Source organism: Pezoporus occidentalis, unplaced genomic scaffold (assembly GCF_034315485.1).
Source record: "Pezoporus occidentalis ecotype Australia unplaced genomic scaffold, CSIRO_AGI_Poc_V1 ctg149, whole genome shotgun sequence".
Classification (NCBI taxonomy): domain Eukaryota; kingdom Metazoa; phylum Chordata; class Aves; order Psittaciformes; family Psittacidae; genus Pezoporus; species Pezoporus occidentalis.
The window spans coordinates 2273832-2296489 of NW_026913305.1; the positions used below are offsets into that span (position 1 = coordinate 2273832).

At 40.4% G+C, this 22658-nt stretch overlaps 1 protein-coding gene and 1 long non-coding RNA gene across 5 annotated transcripts; one reads left to right on the plus strand and one right to left on the minus strand.

Moving 5' to 3' along the window:
* Positions 1–520: 520 nt before the first annotated feature.
* On the minus strand, positions 521–22624 carry DNAH12 (dynein axonemal heavy chain 12). Of its 4 annotated transcripts, XM_062610702.1 has the most exons (17): positions 22265–22624; positions 20799–20889; positions 20489–20515; positions 18657–18817; positions 16434–16524; positions 16124–16150; positions 15019–15208; positions 14065–14140; positions 10476–10634; positions 9096–9291; positions 7745–7933; positions 6555–6705; positions 6354–6445; positions 5915–6093; positions 2767–2902; positions 1781–1906; positions 521–758 (listed from the first exon to the last, which is right to left on the minus strand). In XM_062610702.1, the coding sequence occupies exons 2-17, from the start codon at positions 20853–20855 to the stop codon at positions 618–620; spliced, it is 1998 nt and encodes a 665-aa protein (XP_062466686.1). In that variant the 5' UTR covers positions 20856–20889; positions 22265–22624; the 3' UTR covers positions 521–617. The 4 variants fall into 4 exon arrangements, with proteins under 4 accessions (XP_062466686.1, XP_062466687.1, XP_062466689.1 ...); XM_062610703.1 differs by lacking the exons at positions 20489–20515; positions 20799–20889 and having other exon boundaries at positions 522–758; positions 22265–22623; XM_062610706.1 differs by lacking the exons at positions 521–758; positions 2767–2902 and having other exon boundaries at positions 1129–1906.
* Positions 11084–13992, plus strand: LOC134159603 (uncharacterized). The gene is made up of 2 exons (XR_009963198.1): positions 11084–11356; positions 13941–13992. It is a non-coding gene; the product is annotated as an uncharacterized LOC134159603 (long non-coding RNA).
* Positions 22625–22658: the final 34 nt, after the last annotated feature.

Consider the following 22658-nt stretch of genomic DNA (forward strand, 5'->3'; position numbering starts at 1 on the left):
AAACAAGAGCGATGGGAAATATCTTACTGGCATGACAGACAGCTAGCATACCAACTAAAAATAACCTGAGCAAACCTCGCTAAATCATGTGAGCTAAAACACTTAGTCTCTGTAAGTCTGTTAAAAGTTGTCTGTTAAAAGCAGAGACAGGACACCTGACCCAAACTAACCAAAGAGGTATTCCATACCACAGCACGTCACGGCCACTATATAAACTGGTGGCAGTTACCCAGAAGGGAGATCACTGCTCTGTCAGGCTGGGTATCGGTCGCCTGGTGGTGAGTGGTTGTATCCTCTCCCCTTGTTATTTCCCTTATCATTATTATTATTGGTGGCAGCAGAAGTGGTTTGTGTTATACCTTAGTTACTGGACTGTTCTTATCTCAATCCGTGGGAGTTACATTCTTTCGATTCTCCTCCCCATCCCTCCAGGAGCCCGGGAAGGAAGGGGGGGGGAGAGTGAGAGAGGCTGCATGGTTCTGAGTTACCAGATGGGCTTAAACCACGACACTTGCTTTTAATTAAAATAACTGATTCCTTTCAATTCTAGGTTTTATCCATGATCCCTGTATATTCAACATACAAAACATTTCTATGTGTTTTATACTAAATGTTAATCAGACCTGTTGCATGCGATCCAGTTCTGAGTATTCTTTGAACTCTGCCTCAGAACACGTCAGCTTTTCTAAGTCCATCATCAGTTTCTCATGTTTCTGCATTAGTTCTTGCTCTCCTTTAAATTTAGACTTTTCAATGAGCTGTAAAACAATTGGGTTTTTTAAAATGGTACAAAAGCAATGCAAAAGTGGTTTTAAGTCCTTTCAATAATTAACATACACAGTACCATCTAAATTAAATACTTAGCACAAACAGAAAATAAACAATCCAGATAATTTATTATTGTCACAACAGTTGAAATTACTACCAGAATTGCTTTCTAAATGTCACATTTAAGTGTGTGCAACCCCTACATGTTAACATGGGACCCTTAACTCAGCAATCATGGCAGTTAGGAGTGCCTTGGAGGCTTCCTGCCACAGTCAGACAAAAGATAGGAAGGTATTACAGGAAAAACAAAACAAAACAAAACAAAACAAAAAGCACCCCAAAAAAAACCAAACAAACAAAAAAAAGAGAGATTCTCACCTTGTTAATTCTTAAACATTTTTATGAGACATTATTAAAATTACTCTAAATTCCTATAAAGAGCCAAGAGCCTTGAGTCAAGTGTAAAGGCTTCACTTAACTGTATCACAGCCAGAGAGAATGAATGCTAGTGAAATGAATATAGAGAAGTGGAAGAAAAGAGAATAATCTACAGTCACATAGAGAAAACCAGATGTTGTGTATTCTCTATTAATATTTGCTATCTCAAAAACACAATTCCTACTGTTCTTTTATTGACAGAACAAAATATCATTTTAACTAAATGACTTCCTGTCCAGAGCACTAACTCTTATTACGACTTTATTATGGCAATTGCATTTTCAATACTAGTCAACTGCAGTGTAGCAAATTTTCACCTTCCTATGAATTACCTAGTACTGACAACAAACAAATTAAGGTAATAGTAAGACCTGCTGAAGGTTTTAAGCAATTACTCCACCAAAAGTTCTCTATTGATATAAAAAATTCTGGAAATACGTTATTTATGCATGTCTAAGTTAGTATGATTCATGTTACATGTGTTACATTTAGCCTGCTGAGGAAATTAGTAGCTCAAGTAGTGTGAAAAGTCTAACCAGCAAAAATACACCATAAACTAAGAAAATGCTCTTACATCATCATGCTCATCAAAAATAGGGCCAATCCCCTTTGGCCATAATTGAACTGTTGCATTCAGTGCAATGTCTTCAGGATCAAATAAAAAATTGTCTAAGAAGTAAAGCAGCTGCTGAGAGCACTTCTGTGAAGAGAGATTTAACAAAACTTTAAGTCTCATAGATCTGTTAGAATACAGGGTAGGACAATATTATCTAAAAAGATAAAACATAAGTCTACATTGCATAGACTTTTCAGAATTCAGATCCATTTCAGCCAACCAAATATTAATATACAAAATACATATTTAAAAATATGAAAATCCTTGACCCGTTTGTAAGCTTGTTTCTCTAACTACGACTCCTGTGGCGTATAAATCTAAGTGCAAAAATCCTAATATAATTAAAAATATAAACCCCATAAATTCTTCAGAATAAACATGATATATTTACAGACCTATTACCATAACAGAAAATCTGATACATCTCATCACAACTTACAGCAAAGAGCTTCTTATCCAATATTGGTTTTGGCTGACCCACACCTTACACAGTTTTGTTCTCTGAGCACATATAAAGTACTACTGCTAATGAAACGTCATCTATATTCTGCTCAAAGAGTAAATTGCTTCTTGTGTGGTCAGTTATGACTGGTTTTACACATAATATTCTTTTACACTTGCGTGTTACATTTTTACAAATAGCTCTTTAAGCAGCTGTGAAGCAAGTCTCTAGGGACAAACAATAATCTGAGTGGTTTACAACCTGCTATGATTTATTAAAAGCTGCATTTCCTCACCAACATACAGAACACATGGGTGTAGGGGGTAAGAAGGAAAGGCATACAGCAAAGAATGAGCTGGACTTTGGTCTGAAGGAACACTGAGGATACAGTTTAGCCGTATCTGCAGCATGATCAGACAAAAGTCTGCACTCCAGAATGAATTCTGTAGTTTTACAGGCCAGAATGTTTGGTAAAAGATTAAGAATTAAAAGAATAATTTACCTTGATCCTTAACAAGAGGTCCTTAATATCTTTTTCTTTGACTTTCTTCATGTAAGCCACTGTTTCCACCATTTCTTCTGCTGTCTCAGGAACTTTTAATGCACGTTCCTTAATGGCTTCAAATTCCCTGCATATCCTATAGATGTATTTTACACAAATATCAAACTTTTAAGGTTTGAGTTTGACTGGCTATGAGCTCTACTTTAATGGAATTAAAACTTCAAACTACTTCTTTAACACCCCCCACACCAACTCCATTACTTTATGAAACAAAGTAGGGAATATGACCAAGCCAGTCTAGAAAAATACTGTTTCTTAACTTGCAACAATTGATTTGTTTGGATTCTGGGGTCTTGTTTTGCAATCAATATTTCAATTACTATTGGTAAGGATATGAACCTAAGTACAGTATCACTGGCATACACACAAACACTTTCATAATAAATATTTTGTCATTTTGGTAATATGGTATCACTATAAAATTTTACTATATCTGTTCATTTTAACCAAAACTTAGTAAATCCATACCTGCAAAGTAATGTCCTGTTTAATTAATGTGATATCCCTTCTATGCTAAGGTCACCTGTTTAGTGGGTGAAGGGAAGGCAGTGGATGTAGTTTTTTCTGCACTTTAGTAAGGCTTTTGTACTGCCTTTCACAGCATCCTTCTGGACAAGCTGTCCAGCTGTGGGGTGAGTGGGTTCACAGTGCACTGGATGAAGAACTGGCTGAAGCACAGAATTCAAAAAGTGGTGTAGCGAATGGCACTTCATCTGGCCAGTAACTGGTCATCACTGCTGTTCTCAGGGGTCAGTTCTAGGGACAGCTCCTCTTTATACATTTATCAACAATCTGAATTCAGGAGTTGAATGCACCATTATCAAGTTTGCTGAGGATATCAAACTAGGAGGTGCTGTTGACTCCCTTTGAGGGATGGGATACCTTGCAGAGGGATCTAGATAGACTGGAGAATTGGGCTATGACTAATGGGATAAAACAAGTCAAACTGCTGCTAGGATGGAGTAATGCCTGGCATAAGCATAAACTGGGAGAGGAGTGGCTGGAAAGCAGGCCTGCAGAAAGGGATCCAGGGGTGCTGGTGGGCAGCAGGCTCAGTATGAGTCAGCAGTGTGCCCAGGCAGCCAGGAGGACAAACCTCATCCTGGAGTGCATTACATACAGCTTAACCAGCCCATCAAAAGAGGGAATTATTCCGTATGCAGTGCTGGTGGAGTTTCACCTGGAGTACTGTGAGCAGTTCTGGGCCCCACAACTTAAACAGCATATTCAGGTACTTGAATGTGTCCAGAGGAGGGCAACAAAGATGATGAAGAGCTGGAAGGCATCTCCTGTGAGGGGCAACTAAGGACTTGGGTCTTCTCTAGCTTGGGGAAAAGTAGGCTGAGGGGCAACCACATTGCTCTCCATAGCTTCCCGAGGAAGGGAAGTGAGGAGGGAGGGGTTGATCTCTTCTGCCTGGTAACTAGTGACAGGACACGTGGGAATGATTCAAAGCTGTGCCAGGGGAGTTTAGACTGGACATTAGGAAATATTTCTTTACTGATGTGATAAACACATAAATGTATTGGCTTTTGCAAATCATAGGTGTGGTTATGTGGATATAACTGTACGAGCTTACAATAACAGAAACAAAGCTTGCTAAAGACACAAGATTAGACAACAAGTTAAAAAGGGCCAGAACTCTTGAGCAAAATGGAGTCACAGAGCAAAAGAATTTGTAAAGGTAAAAGATGGGGGGGGGGCTTTATATAAGAAAAGCTAGTGCCTGAAAAACATAAAGTACTTTTTAGCTTAACTTAGGTTGTAGAAAGAGAACAATGTTTATGTTGTAAGTCTGTGGAATGTAGTGGCCCCACTAAACATGAGTTAATTGTTTCACACAAGTCTTCTAAAGGATCTTTAGTTTTAAAGAACAATGTTTGTTTTGTAAGTCTGTGGTGATATAACAGGATTTAGTGGCCCCACTAAACATGAATGAGTTATTTCACACCATCCTTCTACTTATCAGTTAGAGACAGAGTCTCCCAAAGATCTGCTAGCTTGGGATACTCCTTGCCTGCCCATCCTGCAATAAATTTTGCAGGAAGGTCACACTGTTTTAAATCTTTGCTAGTTATCAGAAGAATTACAGATCTGGCTGGTTTCAGCTAGTTGTGTGATTACTGGGGCGTCCAGCTGTGCCAAAGGTGAAAAGTACACTGTGAGGAAGACTGCTTACTTCATCTTGAAGACCCCTACTCACAAGAGGAAGACTGCTTACTTCATCCTCAAGACCCCTGCCCACAATCACCAGAGAGCAGTGTGCAGACGCCAAGAGGAGGAGACTTATGATAATAAGTTCTTGGACCTAGTTATAATATTCCCCACCTATATGAGCAAATTATGAATATGTATGTAACTAATGCAATAGTGAAAGTATATAAACCTGTAAGAAATACTAATCATTTGCGCCTCTGGCTACAGCCATGTGCCCAGCGCTGTTGCTTTTGCGTTATTGACTTTGTCCCTCAATAAAACCTTGTTATCTTGTTTAGAGGAGTGAGTTCGTATTTTACAGTGAGAAGGTGGTAAACACTGTAACAACCTTCCCAGAGAGCTGTTTGATGCCCCAAACCTGGCAGTGCTTTAAAAGGCATTTGGACAATGGTTTCAATGACATGCTTAAACTATTGGGCAACCCTGAATTCGTTAGGCAGTTGGACTAGATAATTGTTGTAGGTCCCTTCAAACTGAAATTAGTCTATGCTATTCTGTTCTAATTAATCAATGTTATTACCTACCATTACCTATGAAAATCTAGAGGTATCTATCACGTAATAAAAGAATCTAGCTAGTCTTTTCTTTGACAGTGCAGTAATACTGTTTTCACACTTAAAAAGACAAGAGTGGTAATGAATCCCTTTGATCTTTTGGAGCCTCTGTTATCCAAGTCTATTAGTAAGTTCCCCTACTAGGTTTTGAGTCTAAAACAGAGAGAAAAAATACATCAGCTGGTGCAACTTGCATTAGATTATTAGTCTGCCAAGAGTCTTCATTAAACATGAGTACGATGCATTTGCATTTCTTCTACATGCATCTACTATGCATTTAACACATATAACATTCACAAGCAGAAAATTCTACTTACTTTTCATTTTCCTCTCTGTAATTTGCAACTATTCTGTCCATTAGCACTTTTGCAAAGGCGTTTGCGCTACTCGCCAAACCTTGCTTTAAATCCTCAGAATTCAAATAGACCATAGGGAAATAAGCCACCTCAGGTAAACTCAAGATTTCCTTCTTGTGGGTGAAGAATTCATCTATTAACTTCAGAAAAATATTAGATTTTACACTTCAGAGCTGTTATTTAAATACTTGGCTACATGAATCAGTATTATACATTGGAGAAAATATTTTTTTTCTATTTACCACAGATTTTTAGGAGAAGAAACACTCAATGTTGTAGATTTGTAGGCAGTCAGCATAAGTTTTAGCTAAAGGTTAAGCACCCCTTATCCTCCGTTTCCTTTTTATTATTGCTCTATGTATAGTAAAAATTAAAGATAAAATGTAGCATTAAAACTTACAGCAGTGTATTCATCAAAACTGTGTTCTTCTGCTACAAATCTTTCTACCCGTGCCTGTGCAGTCCCATCTACAAGCCAGCCATACTTTTCAACTACAATTCAATTAGATTGGATTAATACTATTATAACACATACACTGTCCCGTAAATTATTTATTATAAAGAAATAACACAGTTATTTAAACACTCTTCTAACACTCACCATATTTTTCAAAATATTTCTTTGGACCTTCTAAGTTGCCTCTGATACGCTTTTTCAGTGTAGTTGTGGCCCATTCTAAGACATGCTTAGGAAGCTCGGCATCCAGAGTTGCAGTGTCTCCCGTTAGCCAAGAACGTACCGTTTGGAAGTTCTAATACGAGTGCAAGTTTTAATTATTTATATTTTAAAAGGCAATACCAGGATATATATAGTTTAAGAGTAAGTTGCAATCTGCAGAAGACATTGAAAAATGAAACCCTAATTGTTACCAAGGTCAGGTGCTTCACACACTCTTCCCAATTCAAACAGTTTAACAGGAAACACATGAAACAGACAAAAAAGAATTACCCAATGTTACAGAAAAATAAATTTTGTCCTATGTGCCAACACATACAACTAAATGCAAAACACTTCTTTCAAAGTACCATCATGTATGATTAAAGGCCAGTACTTAGTCCACAGAGATACAGCTAAAGCCCCCAGAAAGGCTGTCCTCCCCGGAGTCACAGGTTGGTTCTCAAGACATAAATCTTTATATACTGTATGTTTTAGTTGTTAAGAGATTTGAGGCTTTCCTTTTTCTTAGAAAGAAAAGGAATATCAACTCTAATTTTCTCTGGGGATCTTAGTCATTAATGCAAATTTGTTGTAAATCATCACACATATAACTAAGGTGCTAATTGTATTTCTATACAAAATGTTAGTTCATAGTATACACAGCAAGACTACTTAATTTTCCATGTTCAAAATAAATAAATAAGAAGATGTGTTTACTTGTACTTGTACTTAAAGCACTCTCAGGTTTCTGAATATACCGAATAAGAAAACAAAAAGTTTATTTTCTATCTAGTTTCCTTTCCTGAGTAGGTTTTTAGTCTGAATTTCTTTAATGAACAAGCAGACAATCCATTTGTAGACACGCAGTTTTGCAGGTTAAACCTGCAGACTAAAACTATCAGCAGCAGGTACCCCAATTTTTTATGAACAAGGAATACAAAAATGAGTTTCAGAGCTGCCTGGAGTTCCACTGGGCATCAAGATTCATGATGTCACCTGCGGAATGCTCATGGAAAGTAAATACCTCAAGTTGCATTCTGCTTCCTATTACCCTGGTAGTCAGAGTTCTAAATTACTTATATTTGCAAGCACTGAGCAAACTCACAGTTACATATTTAAAGATAAAAGCACACCTGGAGCGTCTGTCCTATGCAATTTGCTATAAACAGAATTCCTTCTTCTAGGTCTTGCAAGCTTGGATAAAACTCTATTTTCTGGTCATCAAGAGTCAATTCCATCTTAAACAAAGGTGGGCCATTTCTGTCTTCAGGATCAAAAAGTTTCACATAAGCTTCAACTGTTCTTGTCAACAAGTCTTTCACCTAGGTAATAACATATATCGCCTGTTAGTTAAAAGAAAAGAAACCCCATCCACTTGCCTTCATTCAGTAAATCAGAATTTCCATTCATTTTACAACTTATGCCCTGACTAATGGGTAACTTCAGGACTATGAATTTTTGTAAGGCCATCAGTGGGTACTAGTCCCAACCCCTAAAGGATGTAAACTAATGAACAAGTACACAAACATTTCAGTAAAGCCCATGCATTTATTTTTGCTACAAAAGTCAGTCTATTACTAACACATGCTCTAAGTATAAATGAAATATCTGGAATTTCTGATTTTCCTCTGATTTTTTTTTAATATTGTTTCATTATTTTTCCACAAAGTAAATAAAGGTTTAATAACCAAAATACTGCCTTCTTGAACTGCTGAACATAGATATTCCCACTGATTATTACATTCTTACGTGGAACGATGTGAACAACAGATGCTCTAACTGGAAGTTAAAGGATTTTTAATTTTCACTGAGAACTTTGAAAAACAATTGACTCAGTGTGAAATCAGTTATTTTCCTGTGAATGTTCTTTGTTTATTATTATTAGGAAATAAACCAATTGGAAATCCCCAAAACAACAACAAAAAAATAACTGAGAGACACTTCATATAACTTCCATCTTGATATAAATAATCAGGGAGGAAAAAGGAAAAATCAACTCAGCACTGTGGGATCATTTTCCACAGAAAAAGAAATGTATTGGAAACACTGCAGAACTATATCTACTTGCATACATCTGGCAGAGCCAGACTTCAGCCTGCTTGTGTAAGTAAGTTTGCTTTCAGGGGAGAGAGACCAGGTTTTGTTAATTTTGCTAATATATGACATGTAACTGTAGTGCCAAGTTCAGTGATAGGAAGGGGGCTAAGAACGCAGACACTTTCTTTGATAAGTGAATTACATTCTATTTGGTAAAATGAAGTCATTTTTTGCATCTAAAAAGCTAGAAGAAACAGTAGACAAGACCATGTATTTATTTTAAATGAGGGAAGTTAAAAATATATAACACTTTGAATACTTTACTGGATCATATGCAAACAGATGGCTAACAATGATTAAACAGGTCCCACATCATATCTTATGCTGACTCATTAAATGCACTGACCTAAATTTCACATTAGGTTTATCACAAAGAAAGATTTTTACCTGATTAGACATAAGAACATCCACACAGTTATAAAAAGAGTCAAGCTGATCCAACTTTACACTATTCAGTGCCTCATTTTGAGTAAAGAGATCGATAACTCTTTGATACCATGTCATCAGTATTTTTTTATCTGCTTTAGAACAGCTTAGAGAGACATCAGTCTTTAAAGATTCACAGTCAATTGGCTCTTTCAGTCTAGAAAAGAAAGTTACACCAACCTTATAAACAAAATTTTAAAACCCATGGAGTAAAGAAACAGTCATCCACATTGTATTAGAAACCCATACTTTTTTTAGCAGAAAGCACAGTGGGAACTTAAGCATCACTTCTGTAGACTTAAATGAGGAAAAAATACCATGAATCCCAGCAAATAATGAACAGTTACCAGGGAAAATAACAAGATATGGAGAATTATCTTTTTGAAAATGATGCAAAGTTCCAAGATTAAAAATAAAATTCATCTGATGAGAACTGGCAAGAAACCTGATCTTTAGCACAGAATTCCCTACTCAAGTCAATTTTTCAACTGCTACTTCAACCAGACTTCTAGAGTGGTCATGGCATTAAAATTAAAAAAAAATAATGAGGAGACCTTTACAGAATGCAGGGACTGGCAGAATGAAGAACTGCTCGCTGGAGGAGAAAATCAGGTATGAGACCATTTAAGGAACCTGAAGGTGCACAAGCCCATGGGATCTAATGAGATGCATCCGCAGGTCCTGAGGGAACTGGCGGGTGAAGCAGCTAAGCTACTATCCATTATATTCGAGAAGTTATGGCAGTGAAGTTCTCACAGACTGGAAAACTGGAAACATAACCCCTATTTTTAAAATGGAAAAACAGGAAGACCCAGGGAACTATAGGCCAGGAAGTCTGACCTTGATGCCTGGCAAAATCATGGAGCAGATTCTTCTTGAAAATATACAAAGGTACACGGACAATAAGGAAGTGATTGGTGACAGCTAACATGGCTTCAATAATGGCAAATCATGCCTGAAAAATTTGATGGCCTTCTACAGGTCCTACAGCAAGGGCAGATAAGGGAAAAGCAACTGATGTCAAATGCTTTTCACGAGTCCAGGTAGATGATACTGTCCCACACGATACCCTTGTCTCCAAATTGGAGAGGAATGAATTTGACAGATGGACCAGTGGTGGACAAGGAATTGGCTGGACAGTTGCATTCAAAGAATTGTGGTCAAGGGCTCCATGTCCAAGAGGAGATCAGTGATGAGTGGTGTCCCTCAGGAGTCAGTACGGGGACCAGTGTTGTTTAACATCTTTGTTGGCAACATGGACAGTGGGATTGAGTACACCCTCAGCAAGTTACCAGCTTCAAAATCCTATATGGGTTAATAACTCACCAAAACAGACTTTACCTGAGGCTTGAGAAATCCACTAGAAGAAAGTCAAAGAATGCTGCATATCCAAAATCCAGTAGCGATTTCATTGTGGGGTGGAGAATATGCAACTTGGAAAGGATTTTACTCTTTGCTCGGGTAAAACTCTTATGCCATGCACTAGAAAAATCCAGGCCTCTGAAAAAGAAAAAAAAAAAAAACAAAAAAAAACCCACAACCAGATAACCAAAACAAACAAACAGAAGTGAAGAGTTCAAATAATATGTGAATAAAACATATAGAAAGTAGCATTAAAAAACTTATTCCCGAATGTGAATAGCTATTTAAGTGCCATACACATATCCTCAATGCGATGCACTGGAAGCCACAAAAACACTCTGATCAACCATGTGTTACATTCCACAGTATTTTCAGATCACCCACTCTTTCAGTGCAAACTTCTAACTTCACCAACTGCTAAGAGGAAGCATTTATCACCATTATTTAGATGGCATGCATTCTGATGCTTCAGCAAATAGTAGCATTCAGATAATTATATTTTGTCTACTGAATTCCTCCTTTATTTGGGCAGAGCATAATAGCTTTTCCTTCGGTCTAAAGGTTTCACCTCACAACAGGCATATGAAACCTTGCTATTAGATGCAGTTTTAGCATGTTGAAGTACTGTACAATGCTGCTGTCTGCCAGTAAACAGCCCCATACACACACACTTTATACCAGGGATGGCTGCAATATGACTTGAGAGTCTGGGCACTGAGAGCAAGAAGTCTCATTTGCAGTCACTAGTGCTACTCTATGTAACTGTAACAACAGTAACAAAACCCTGTCAGTGCTGAAACTTTGTAAAGCAGTCAGATATAAGATGTTTGAATGCAGACAGAAAAGAACGTCTGTCCTGGGTTCAGCAGTAGCAGTCATTTTTCCCCTTCTTGGTAGCTGGTGCAGTGCAATGTTTTGACTTTCAGCTCGGGAACAGAGCTGATAACAAGCGATGTTTTGGTTTGGCCAAGGACTTTGTGAGCCTCATGCTCTGCCAGGGAGGAGGGGAAGCCAGGAGGAAGCAGAGACAGGACACCTGACCCAAACTGACCAAAGAAGTATTCCATACCACAGCACGTCATGGCCAGGATGTAACTGGGAGTGAGCCGGAAGGGCTGGGGGACTGGAGGGTTGGAGGAGGTATGGGTCAGAGCTGGCCGGGCTGGGGGGGGGCGAGTTATCGGTCGGCTGGTGGTGAGATGATGTATTCTCTTCCCTTGTTATTTCCTGTATCATTATTATCATTGGTGGTAGCAGTAGTGATTTGTGTTATACCTTAGTTACTAAACTGTTCTTATCTCAACCTGTGGGAGTTGCATTCTTTTCAGTCCCTCCGAGAGCAGGGGGAGGGCAAGAAAAGGGGGGAAGTGAGTGCGAATTACCTGACTGGGTTTAAACCACGACAGTTCTTTTTGGCGCCCAACGTGGGGCACGAAGGGTTGAGATAACGACAGATCTGACTGGATTAATAGTAGCTCGTCACAATGCTGATTTATTGGCTCTCAGAGTTGTTCTTGTTGATCTCACAGCTTCAGAATGTTGTAACTTACTTAGAGCCGGTATTTGCTGTGATAGTGTTTATCAAGTATGGGGCCTGGGCTAAGGTTCTTGTCTCACTGTGCTTTATGGCAATGGCTTGTAATACGGGCGGGCTCCAGCAGCAGGGCGGGACGGACGTGGCCGTGGACTTGTACCTGGCCGTCCGGCTGCTCTTCACCGTCCTGGCCCTCACCCTACTCTCCATCTTCGTGAGGCTGCGGGGAGCCGAGGGAGCGGCCCCGGGAGCCGGCGGCAGCTGAAGCGGCCCGGGAGAGCGGCCCCGGGGACCAAGCGGCGGCGGGAGCGGGGCCGGAGGCCGCGAGGGGACGGCTGCCGGTGGAGGAGGTCGGGGCGGTCGAGGAGCAGAAGGAAGGGGCTGCCGAGCAGCGGGAGAAGGCGGCGGAGGAGCCGAGCCCCGCGGAGGAGCCGAACCCCGCGGCCGAGCCCAGCCCTGCGACGGCCGAGAGCATTTCCCGGAAGCCGCCCGCCGAGCCCCAGGAGGATGCAGGAGACCACGCAGCATTTCCCAGCAAGGCAGAGGAGGAAGAGCTGGACTCAGGAAAAGAGAAGCTGGCGGTGGGAGAGCCGGCAAGCACAGCAGCTACACCAGCCCCAGTGACAAGCACAGCAGCTACACCAGCCCCAGTGACAAGTACAGCAGCATCGTTTGAGAGTTCTGAAGGTTTTGAATGGCCTTTGGGCATCCTTGGGACCTGCCTGCTGATTGTGATGGGGATCAGCATGTTGGCACACACACAGACTGTGTTCTACCCACAACCATTTTGTCTGATCTCAAAAGTTAAGCAGAGTCAGGTTTGGGTCTTGTCTGGGGTTAGACAACAATATAGGGGGACCAAGAGGTTTTCCCCAAGGCTGGACAGTCATGAGTGGCAGGGTGTGTGGGACAGTATGGGCAAGTATCTAGTCCACTGGGCCCCTCCAGTGCTTTGGAAGCATCGGAGATGGAAGGCAGCTGTGTGGAGTCCCCAGCAACAAGCTGCAGAAACTGCTGAAGGGGACAGTGAATTATTTTGAGCCTGGTGGGCCCAATGCACTTCAGGCCAGCAGAGCAGAGATGCAACACAGAGATGGACTCATGATCGAGGGGTGGACTTAGCAATGGACACTATTGCCCAGGTTAAGTGTGAACACTGCACACAGTCTCTCCTGCTCTGGAAGACTATTACAAGAGATGGAGCCTGACATCATGGACCAGATGGACTCAGCAGCTTTATAGGGACTGGTCTATGCACTAAGATAAGAGTATATTGAAAATATGGGATCTGAGCATGACGTGAATGGTATGGAATAAGGGGTGGATAATGTCCTGGGTTCAGCAGTAGCAGTCATTTTTCCCCTTCTTGGTAGCTGGTGCAGTGCAATGTTTTGACTTTCAGCTCGGGAACAGAGCTGATAACAAGCGATGTTTTGGTTTGGCCAAGGACTTTGTGAGCCTCATGCTCTGCCAGGGAGGAGGGGAAGCCAGGAGGAAGCAGAGACAGGACACCTGACCCAAACTGACCAAAGAAGTATTCCATACCACAGCACGTCATGGCCAGGATGTAACTGGGAGTGAGCCGGAAGGGCTGGGGGACTGGAGGGTTGGAGGAGGTATGGGTCAGAGCTTGGCCGGGCTGGGGGGGGGCGAGTTATCGGTCGGCTGGTGGTGAGATGATGTATTCTCTTCCCTTGTTATTTCCTGTATCATTATTATCATTGGTGGTAGCAGTAGTGATCTGTGTTATACCTTAGTTACTAAACTGTTCTTATCTCAACCTGTGGGAGTTGCATTCTTTTCGATTTTCCTCTCCGTCCCTCCGAGAGCAGGGGGAGGGCAAGAAAAGGGGGGGAAGTGAGTGAACGAATTACCTGACTGGGTTTAAACCACGACAACGTCTCATTAAGGGACTCCAGAATTAATACTGTGCCATAATATAACATGGTGTGTTCATGCAGCTCAACAAGAATTTCACTCATGCAACCCAGTGCGCTTTGCCAGTGGGTCAATTTGCTATCTTAATCCACTCACACAGGTAATGAAGGCAAAGGTGCTTCCTCTTCATCTTCAAGTCCTTTTATGTCTGGTTTAATAAGAATACTTCGCACTAGGAGAAAAAATATATGAACATTAGAAGAAAATTAAGCTGCATTCAACAGGTACTGCTTTTCCTCAGTTGTTGACCAGTCGTACTCCAGGTTGAACCAAGCACCCAGTAGGATGGAACGGTAACTGTATCATCCAAGTCTTCAAAACATATTCTCCCAAAGGTAACTCAAAATCACAGCTTCTGCTAAATATCTGTTCAGATTCAGATGGCTTAATTCCAGTGCTGTCCCCCATTCATGAAGGTTTTCAAAGAGACCAGTGTTTAAATAATTAAATACTTGAGTAATTTCTTCACCAAGAGGATGGCCGGTCACTGGGACAGGCTCCCCACGAAAGCGGTCACAACACCAAGCCTGGCAGAGTTCAAGAAGCATCTGGACACTGCTCCTAGTCATATGGTTTAGTTTTAGGTAGTCCTGTGAGGAGCAGGGATTTGGACTCGATGATTCTTAAGAGTCCTAACTTGAGACATTCTATGATTCTAAGTTGCAATTTTGTTTAATATAATGACAGTGGGGCACTATAATTATCCCACTGACGACATTCTGAAGAACTTAATTCCATGTTAAATTGTGATTTTTTTTTTAATCTGCGTTTTTAAAAAGATCAACCATCTACCAAAATATTATAAAAATTTGACTCAATTTCAGATACTATAAATGTGAATTAAAGACATTAATACATGATTTCAAGGGAATACACATTCAAAATTCCAGTTAGCAACTCTGGAAAGAAAGTTTATAAACCAAAATGAGTTGTATGAGCAATACCTGAAACCAGCCACTTATCTTTGCAGCTTTCTAGTGTGAGTTTCCTCATGCATAGAAAGCAGCATTAATGTAGTATTATTAGTGCTGTGTAGTTTCTGGTACTTACCCACAAATCTTCTCATGCTCTTTTCATAATCCTCCATTATCTCCACTAGAAGCTTTTCAACCAACAGCTTTCTGTCTTTGCCTTCCATAGCTGACTGTGGTACCAGTGTGAGCATGGACATCAGCCACAGCTGCTGAATGGGAGTGATGGGATTCCTTAAAACACACTTCTTCAGAAAGAGATAGTTTTCCTGGAAGGACAATATTGTCAGAGGCCTCATAACTGGCTATGTGAATATTTTTGCATTAAGCTTGACAATGCGGTCTCTTTTTATTTACCATTTCTTATATTTAAGGGGAGGTGACACAATCTCATCTTTCAGTACTCACTGACTAGTACCCTAAAAGTTACTCTACGGTTGGTAAAATGGCCTCCCTGCCTCAGTTATTAAATATAAAATATAGCAGGTTTTAGTACAGCATTTTCCTTAGTTCTCTGCTGAAGTTTATTGCTGACAATAAACAGTTCAAGGTTACCGTTATTGCTCTTTAGGCAAAACTGTATCTGTCAAAAAGTACACACAAACGGAGTTGGGTATTTTTTTGGCCAAAGGAAAAGATGTTTATGCTTCTGAGTGATACTTTTCTTATAAAACAAAACATAACAAAACATAATAAAACCTAACATCAGCTAGGAAAAAAGATACAACCATTTCAGTGCTAATCTGAGTTTAACGTGGCTCTCAGAGATCAAGTCTTATTTTAAAAGCTATACACAAATTCCAGGATCTGTAGGTGTTTGTCAAATCAGGTGGACAATGTCAAAGACTAAGTTTTCTACAAGCTAAAGTACTGTCTATGACCCCAGTGGAACTAAAAAAATCCTGAAGCCTGTTAGGATTTTTCTAAGTAATGATCTTGAACTACATGATTTTAGAGCCAAACTTCAATTACTAATGGGCATACTTTCTGTAATAGAAAAATACTTTCCTTTCACTGGAACACAAGAAGAGATTCCTCTTTTGCTTCCTATTCCATTTTTCCCCAACAAGACTACTGAAAAAGCACTTCCTGTTTAACCAACATTCATTGCAGATAACACACTAATCCTTCTGAATAGAGAACACTCACTCTTCTACTCTAAAAATCAGAAGAATTTAACTCACCATCTGTTGTTTTAGCTCACTGTTCATCTGTATAAAAAGGAACAGAAAATCCTTACGTGTTAAGAACACACAAACAAAAACAAAAATCAGAAATATACAATTTAACAAATATTATTCTTAAACAAAGACTTTATTCTGTAGATATATAGGTATCAGTTTCAATGGGACTACCTGAGCACATAAATACATTTATAAATTACTAAGGATTGAGATAAATATCTTTAAGTAAGTACTACAAAGTAAGAGCCATAAATGCCCGGATTAACAAAGAACAGGCAACAGTTAAAATATTACAGAAATACTTTCTCACAGTGGAAGGCAGTTCTGGGATAGGAGGTACAGGTTTTCTGTTGAGTTTTTCTTGCATGGACACGTGATAGGCTTTTAAAGCTTGACCAATTCTGAAGTAAAACAGAGAGTCAGATGTGCAGAAAAACTACAAATAATATATTTAAAATAACGTTATCACTTTAATTGATGCAACCTGTTTTTTTCATTTACCAGTTCTTTGAGCACTAAGAGGTAAGGCTGCCTTTGCATACTCTGTCTCCTCTTATATAAACAGTCACATTTATCTTGACCATAATCACAATATACACATGCCTTGATTCACCTCATCCAGTTGCTTCTGTTAAGATTATATTTTACTTCCCCCAAAATAACTACAACAGATCTTGTCCAACTGTACTGGGGGGGGAGGGGTAAGAAAAGAGTGCAGAACAAAACTCCCAAAGGTGGTGATTTTAAGACCAGCTCATTTTTTACTGCCTGTGGTTACAAACTGCTAAATACCTATCAGAAAACTTTAAATGGTTAATGGTGGCACATCCTGCCGACCTTGCGCATTAAAATGTTTCAGTCCATTCTTTTGGGATACACATACCTGTACATCTCTTGCCAGGATTTCAGCCTTATCTCAATATAACACAACTGAAAAGTCCCAAGCGGAATTTAGCCTGCCAATTTCAAGTATACACTCAAATCAAATCACTACTTCAGAGGACCTTATTTGAAAGACAGTTCACTGTACAAAAATGTAACTGAATCAGCGTTCCAGCAGAATATTCACTGTTTGTCAGCACTTTACTGTACAGCAATTCATGACTACAACATAGCTGATATTTTCAGCATAATGAACATCTGCATTCTACAAACTGCATTCTGCTTCTGCAGGTATCATTGAAAAGTCAGAATTTACTTTCCAAGAGCTAAAAAGACTTCTTGTATGTTAGATTTGTATTATAACAGCCTTTAAACTATTAAAAGAAAGCAAACACACATCTCTGTTTTTAACTTACATATATATTAACTGCTCTCTATAACTGAGTGCTGCTACCAGCATTTACATCTCTTCTGTAATCAATTCTTCTCAGACTTCAGTCCCACAAGTTAGTCTTATACGTCTGCCTAGCTCCAGTGAAGCAAACAATTATGGACACATAGAAGTATCTTCCAACAAAAAAAAACCTGTAATACTTGGCCATGTAAAAGTTTAGCCACTGAAGTGGAATATCAATTGTGTATCAATTAGTTAAGTAACTGGTTAACTGGTTACCATCACCAAAACTAGTAGCAGCAAATGGAATCACTAACAACCCACCCCAACAAAAATAAAAGCATTGAAGTAACAGTATTTCAAATAGGTCAAATTAAGACTTATGTATGTAGATCTTTTAATTTTCATTTCTTCTTCAGAAGACCGAAACATTTTTTTCTGTGCTTTTTAATCCTATCAAATACCGTTAGATTTCCTTCCCTTTTTTAATCCATTACATGAAAATGCAAGCTGCTATATATTTCATAGTACTACTATAAACAGTGCAACCTTAACCCACATAATCCTCTCACATTTATGCGAAGATTATCAACATGTCTTACTTTTTCAGTAAGTTCCTGAGAATAATGTAGGTATCTCAGGAATAAAGGTCTATCAAAATAATAAAACCAAACCAAAGCCCTGTTTTTCTATCAGGCCTAACAAGTATGTGAAAGCAGCCTTTTCCTACTGTCTTTCCTCCTTTCCAAATGAAAATCTTGAAAGACAATTTTATGTGAATTTACCAAGATGGGCAGCTGGGCTCCTCTGGCAGTGACCCAGATCACTAAGCTCAGTGGCAAATGCATTAAGATAGTGATAGTGCCAACTAAGTTGTTAGAAGTAGACCCACATTTGGGTCATTCATACAAAACCAAGCAAGTGATCCAGCCGTTGATTCTCTTTGAAAAAGGTTTTCATAAAGAGAAAGGATTTTTTTTCAGACTATCATAAACAACATTCAAAATGTGAAGGTTGCTTTCTGCTCACAACTCACCCCAACAAACATCTCAAGCAGATGTTGGGTGCTGTAAAAGAAAACTCATCAGAGATTCCATCAAATGTTCTTCTATTAATGATTTTAGATGGAAAGTGATCAGCACTGCGATAGTGACATCAAAAACCTCTAAAATTAACAAACACCATTATTTCTTAGATGTCAAATGTACTGATTCTTTGATTTGAATTTCGGTATTTCTTGAATTCCATCAAACTCACAGTAACTGATTAAGCCTCTTTTGCTGCTCTTTGCATCTTCGGTATGACAATAGTTTATTCTGTGATGGTGACATATCAGATGTGGATGATGAAGGTAGAACAGTAGGAGGAAGCAAAGGTCTCAAAGTCTTACGGGGATGTGCTCCATCTGACTGCAACATCTAAAACCGTAACAAAACCAAGATTATAGAATACAATTAATCCTGTCCAGAAAGCAGTTTAACAGATGCATGTACTAGTACTAAGTACTAAGAGATTTCTACAATCTAAGAAAGTTTAGCTTTCAGAAAACAGAAAACCTCTGTATATGCTAATATATGTATATTCAAAGTCCGCAATAGTAGAAAATGATGGTGCTGTTCTATTAACTCGAGATTAGCATGTTGCATCAAAACAAGGTGCTATTACAAATCTCTTCAACTGCTAATCTACCAGCTGTGCATAGTACAGAAGACACCAGAATAGCATCTTGTTAATTCCTCCCCACTGGCAAACTGCACTGAACTAGCTCTGATGTAGGCACATTTCCTTTTCTGATGGGGCCCAGCTGTTCCTGTGGCTTCAGCAGGTGACTATTGACTCCCTTTTTGTCTGGTCACTAAAAATACAGTTACTGCCTCATTAAGTCCATGATGCTAGGTAATATGAACAAATTCAGACACAAAGGCAGAGTAGGGCATAATTTCATTTCAATTGCCTGTCTGGAAACCAGAGCTACCAGAACAAGTGCCTCTGCAAATACGAAGAAGATGCTTGACAGTACTTTAAGCTGCAGCAACTCTAGGCTTTCTAGGTAACATTCACTTAAAGTACGTCAACATGTGCGTCTTCTTCAGAACCAAGGCTGAATTCAGCAAAGACTAAACTGAGATTACTAAAATGAAAGAGGCAAGCAAGGTGCTAACATGGCTGAGGGTATGTGGCTAAACCCTGCCTTGTGGGTGCAGATTCACAGCGAAAAGGCGGCTTGTAATTTGGTGGGATGGACATGGGATTCCAGCTAAGTAGATGAAAGTTTTGATTATGACCACATTTGTGAGGTAGCTGAGCTGTGCAACAGCAAAGTGGAAACAGGTATGGCCTTGAAGTAAGAATCCTAGTCTGGGGGTAGGATAAATATGTGGAGCAGATAATTGGGTAACCACACTTAAAGACAGTGAGCAACCAAAGTTTGATAATCACCTTGTATAAATATAGAAAAATAGGGGGAAGATGGGGAAGACAGGGAAGAGAAGGAAAATAAAAACGTAATGTGTGACATAGTCTCATCTTTCAGTACTCACTGACTAGTACCCTAAAAGTCACTCTACGGTTGGTAAAATGGCCTCCCTGCCAACATAATAAAACCTAACATCAGCTAGGAAAAAAGATACAACCATTTCAGTGCTAATCTGAGTTTAACGTGGCTCTCGGAGATCAAGTCTTATTTTAAAAGCTATACACAAATTCCAGGATCTGTAGGTGTTTGTCAAATCAGGTGGACAATGTCAAGGACTAAGTTTTCTACAAGCTAAAGTACTGTCTATGACCCCAGTGGAACTAAAAAAATCCTGAAACCTGTTAGGATTTTTCTAAGTAATGATCTTGAACTACATGATTTTAGAGCCAAACTTCAATTACTAATGGGCATACTTGCTGTAATAGAAAAATACTTTCCTTCCACTGGAACACAAGAAGAGATTCCTCTTTTGCTTCCTATCCCATTTTTCCCCAACAAGACTACTGAAAAAGCACTTCCTGTTTAACCAACATTCATTGCAGATAACACACTAATCCTTCTGAATAGAGAACACTCACTCTTCTACTCTAAAAATCAGAAGAATTTAACTCACCATCTGTTGTTTTAGCTCACTGTTCATCTGTATAAAAAGGAACAGAAAATCCTTACGTGTTAAGAACACACAAACAAAAACAAAAATCAGAAATATACAATTTAACAAATATTATTCTTAAACAAAGACTTTATTCTGTAGATATACAGGTATCAGTTTCAATGGGACTACCTAAGCACATAAATACATTTATAAATTACTAAGGATTGAGATAAATATCTTTGAGTAAGTACTACAAAGTAAGAGCCATAAATGCCCAGATTAACAAAGAACAGGCAACAGCTAAAATATTACAGAAATACTTTCTCACAGTGGAAGGCAGTTCTGGGATAGGAGGTACAGGTTTTCTGTTGAGTTTTTCTTGCATGGACACGTGATAGGCTTTTAAAGCTTGACCAATTCTGAAGTAAAACAGAGAGTCAGATGTGCAGAAAAACTACAAATAATATATTTAAAATAATGTTATCACTTTAATTGATGCAACCTGCGTTTTTTTCCATTTACCAGCTCTTTTTCATTTCTATAAATACAGAAAAATAGGGGGAAGATGGGGAAGAGAAGGAAAACAAAAACTTAGTGTGTGACTGGACTCAGGTTCACTAAAAGACTGTCCTTCCATGGCATCTCAAGTCTTGCTTGTGGCCGAGTATGGCTATCCCAAAAGCTTGACAGCAGGGTTACCCTGGAAACACGATGCACAAACTGACAACTGCATTTCAACAGGTTCTCACAGAGGAGAAGAAAGACAAAGCCACTTCCTATATTAGCAGTATGTCCTAGAAATGAATTAAAACAGGCGGTAGTGGAGGCACCCGAATAAATAAAGCTCAAAGGGAGACGAGGCCCTACCACGTTTTCCTAGAGCTCTCTCAGCCCAGCAGAGCCCGGGCGTGTGGAGGGATGAGGAGCGGCAGACCCTGCCATCTCCCCGCCCCTCGCCCGCCTACCTCACCTCACCTCACCTCACCTCACCTCACCTCACACCTCACACCTCACCTCACTTCACCTCACCTCACACCTCACCCCTCACCTCACCTCACCTCACACCTCACCTCACCTCACCTCACCTCACCTCACCTCACACCTCACCTCACCTCACCTCACCTCACCTCACCTCACCTCACCTCACCTCACACCTCACCTCACACCTCACACCTCACACCTCACCTCACCTCACACCTCACCTCACACCTCACCTCACCCCATCTTTGCCGGTGCCGCGGTCGCGGGGGATCGCCAGGCACGATGGCGGCGCGCAGCCCGCTCGGGACAACACCACGGTTGCCAGGCAGCGGAGGGCGGGACCCGCCCGCCCCCTCAAGCCCTCAGCGCCGTGTCGCTCGGGACCCAGCCGGACCCGCCCTGCCTGGGGCCGCGGTCTTTGTGCTGGCGGGCTCCTGCTGCCCAGACCGGAGCTCTCATTCGGCACCCGTTTGTTCACAGAAGGGTGTTTGCCGCGCTCCGTGCAGAACCAGACTACGGGTAGGCTCTTGTGATGAGAAAAAGAAAACAGCAGCAGAGACTTTTTAGTCTGCCACAGGGCTTGCTACAACCCAAGGAAGTCAGTGAGTGTCTTTGCTCCAGCGTTGTCTGCACAAAGCAGATAAAAACTTTGCTCCAGAGGGCAGCACGAATGCCTAAGGAATCACACCACCATCACGCAACAGGCAGCTACTGCTCAGCTTCTAGTAGGCTGCTACTTTCTAAGGAATTCCGGAGACTGACTATCCATTTGCCCACATTTGACTAAGAGACCCGAAACTCCTCATTTTGTACCTGCGTGGCAGTGCCCCACAAGCAGAGGCCGCAAGAACAGCTTGGAGAGAATTTCAGATGCGGTTTCGGGAGCACTGGGCACCTTCCTCACACATTCTCACAGCACAGGACTGTTCAGTCTGAAGTTTCAAACTAGACACGAAATATCTTCTCACAGACGACAAACCCAACCCCTTTGATACCAAGGGATTTACCCAGAAGCCGTTCGCACCGAGTTACGTGGGAGATCGATCCCCTTTCCCGGCTGCCGCTTACCAGAGGGGGTGAGGGCTTTCCTGAGGGGACGGGATGTGGCTGCTGAGGGGACAAACCCCGCGGTTTATGCCAGCAGCTTCACCTACACGGTGCAGAAGGGTTACGTGCTGAGAACGGGGCCAAGCACGCACCAGAGAGG